This window comes from Limulus polyphemus, unplaced genomic scaffold (assembly GCF_000517525.1).
Source record: "Limulus polyphemus unplaced genomic scaffold, Limulus_polyphemus-2.1.2 Scaffold9313, whole genome shotgun sequence".
Taxonomy (NCBI): Eukaryota; Metazoa; Arthropoda; class Merostomata; order Xiphosura; family Limulidae; genus Limulus; species Limulus polyphemus.
Window position 1 is genome coordinate 4,900 of NW_013674923.1, and position 3,058 is coordinate 7,957.

Sequence of the window (3,058 nt, forward strand, 5' to 3'; positions counted from 1 at the left end):
TATTTTTTACTGACTGTGATGAGGTTGTCAGGGAACAAAGTTGTTTATTTCATGTTTTGATCATGTTATTCTTGTTGACTGCGATGAGGTTGTCAGGAACAAAGTTGTTTATTTCATGTTTTGATCATGTTATTCTTGTTCACTGTGATGAGGTTGCCAGGGAACAAAGTTGTTTATTTAATGTTTTGATCATGTTATTCTTGTTGACTGTGATGAGATTGTCAAGGAACAAAGTTGTTTATTTCATGTTTTGATCATGTTATTCTTGTTGACTGTGATGAGGTTGTCAGGAAACAAAGTTGTTTATTTAATGTTTTGATCATGTTTTTTTTTACTGACTGTGATGAGGTTGGCAGGGAACAAAGTTGTTTATTTCATGTTTTGATCATGTTATTTTTTACTGACTGTGTACAGTCGTACTGACGTCACTTGTTGGTTACTTCAACAGCAACAGTATTTCATTATCTTCCCTCTCTCTCTGAGAATTCTGTTGCATCTCACTTGATGTACATTCACTTCTTCCAAAACGATTTTTTTCCTTTCCTTTTTGAAAGCTTGTATAGATCTTCTTATGGATTTTCACTGTACAACTTACTCCAAAATGAGTAATACTTAGGTGACTGTGAAAATGTCTCGTGCACATATGACAGAGGCAGAACTGTAGAAAACGACTGTTGGAAAGTGAAGTACCTGGACGTCTATGACTTTCTTTTCATTCCTCTCTACGACAAGTGGCTTACATCTGTGAACGTGCTTACTGATGTACACGTACATGTATACCGATTATATTAGCTTCTGACTTAGAAACCACAAGCCTGGCAACGGAAACAACGTCGAAACTTGGAAGAACTTTTTTTTGTTTAACCAAACGAAGTCTTCGAATCTGTTGGTACAATATTATATAATTTAATATAAACTTTTTCTAACATGAAGGTTTCGTATTAAATGAGGTAAAGGCCTTAGTTGAAAAACTAGAAGGTCATTCATCAGGAATCAAGAGCAAAATAAACGAAGCTGAAAGGTAATATATCATTTTCATAATTGTAGGTTTCTATGATGTAAACATTCCGCGTGGTTACTCTCTACACGTAAACAAATTAAATTTTCTTAAATAGTTTTTTGTGCATAAATTAGTGTTAGATACATCGATATCGCAACCTGGTGGAAGAATAATATGCTGTTTTAATGTCTTTTTAGCTAACGTACGGGGACACACATCCAATGTACACGGTTGAAAACTATCCCAATTTTTTCCAAGTGATTCCGAGTGAAAATGCATTCAACTCAGCACAGGTGGCGCTACTCAAGCATTTCAACTGGTCACGTGTAGGAACGCTGTATCAAAGCACACCACGTTATGCCTTGGCAAGTATTAAGAACGAGTTGACTCCCTGCATATGAACACCTGTTCTGTTTGCATGCTCTCTCTCAGCTTTGTTCTGTGATTTTATTTCGTTCTTTTCGTATTTCGATTTGAGCTTAATTTTAATTTTGACTATCCACGTAAATTAGGCTGAGTTATTGAAAGACAAAGTTCAATAAAGGTTCTTATCAGAGAGCTGGGTAAAAAACACCTTCAAGGTAATAAGCTCTTAGCAGGGGACAAACATCTTCAAAAGAAGTACCCACTAACGGGATGAGGAAAACACCTTTAAGAGAAGTACCCACTAACGGGATCAGGAAACACCTTTAAGGTAAGTTCTTATCGAGGGTTTTTTAATAAAATCAGAGTCCACCACCAGCAACTGGAATGATCAGGAGACACCACCAACAGCAAGAATTATCAACCAACACAAAGATTCGTCTAAAGCTACCACCAATAGCAGGACTTGTCAGAAGCCACCACCAACAGCAAGAGTTACCAGAAGCTACCACCAACAGCAAGATTCGTCAGAAGCTACCACCAACAGCAGGACTTGTCAGAAGCCATCAGCAACAGCAAGATTTATCAGAAGGTACCACCAACAGCAGGACTTGTCAGAAGGTACCACCAAAGCAAGAGTTACCAGAAGCTACCACCAACAGCAAGAGTTACCAGAAGCTACCACCAACAGCAAGACTTGTCAGAAACTACCACCAACAACAAGACTTGTCAGAAGCTACCACCAACAGCAAGAGTTACCAGAAGCTACCATCAACAGCAAGATTTGTCAGAAGCCACCACCAACAATAAAATCATCAGAAGCTAACATCAACAGCAGAAACTGGTGGAGACATCTGCTAAATTTTAAAGCACGTGTTTCTTAAAGTGACGTTGCTGAAAACATCGAGGAATAACTACCATTGATTTAGGGGTGGTGGATGTTTCTTCGTCTTGTTTTAATGTTGGATTTATATATATTTTATCCTTCAGTAACGAAGCACGTTAAGCTAATATAATATCATTTGGTTTAGGATGTAAACGTTCCGCGTGGTTACACTGGGAGCGTTATAATGTGACGTTTGATACCACTTTTAGTTGTTTGCCAACCTATTATTACTCGATCCTTGTTGAGACTCAAAATTAAACTTATATTATTTAATTTATTTATTATGTATTTATTGTTACCGACCTTCACTGAGCTTAATCCTCCGATATAAACAAGAACACAAATGATTAGCTAAAAATTCCAAAACCGCTAGAAACTTCTACAGTAACGACAAACCATGTTGTACTTGTAATACAGGTGGACCTTGGCATGGCCTGATGGTTAGGACGCTCAACTCGTAAACTGAGTGTCGCGGGTTCGAATCCCGTCTCCAAAAATGCTCAGCCTTTCAGCCGTGTGAGTGTTAATGTGACGTTTAATCCCAGTTTTCGTTGTTAAAGAGTAGCCCAAGAGTTGGCGGTAGGTGTTGTTCACTAGATGCGTTCCGTCTAGTCTGTAACTTCTAAATTAAGAATAGCTAGCACAGATAGCCCTCAGGTAGCTTTGCGTGAAATTAGACAAACAGTCTGATACAGGTGTTTGTTATCATCTTAGCAGTGTCAATGGTTGCCTTCTCATCTGAGACTAAAATTAAAAGATAAATTTTTTTTTAGGTTTAAAGGATTTTTCGATCAATAAAGTGTAATTTC

At 37.7% G+C, this 3,058-nt stretch overlaps 1 protein-coding gene across 1 annotated transcript in view; it reads left to right on the plus strand.

Moving 5' to 3' along the window:
* The first annotated feature begins 994 nt into the window (after positions 1 to 994).
* LOC106475863 (gamma-aminobutyric acid type B receptor subunit 2-like) overlaps positions 995 to 3,058 on the plus strand; it is an 18,843-nt gene continuing 16,779 nt past the window's right edge. Inside the window, exons 1-2 of the mRNA XM_022379876.1 lie at positions 995 to 1,021; positions 1,198 to 1,365. Coding sequence (XP_022235584.1) covers positions 1,222 to 1,365 — 144 coding nt within the window. The 5' untranslated portion in view covers positions 995 to 1,021; positions 1,198 to 1,221. The remainder of the gene's footprint in view (positions 1,022 to 1,197; positions 1,366 to 3,058) is intronic.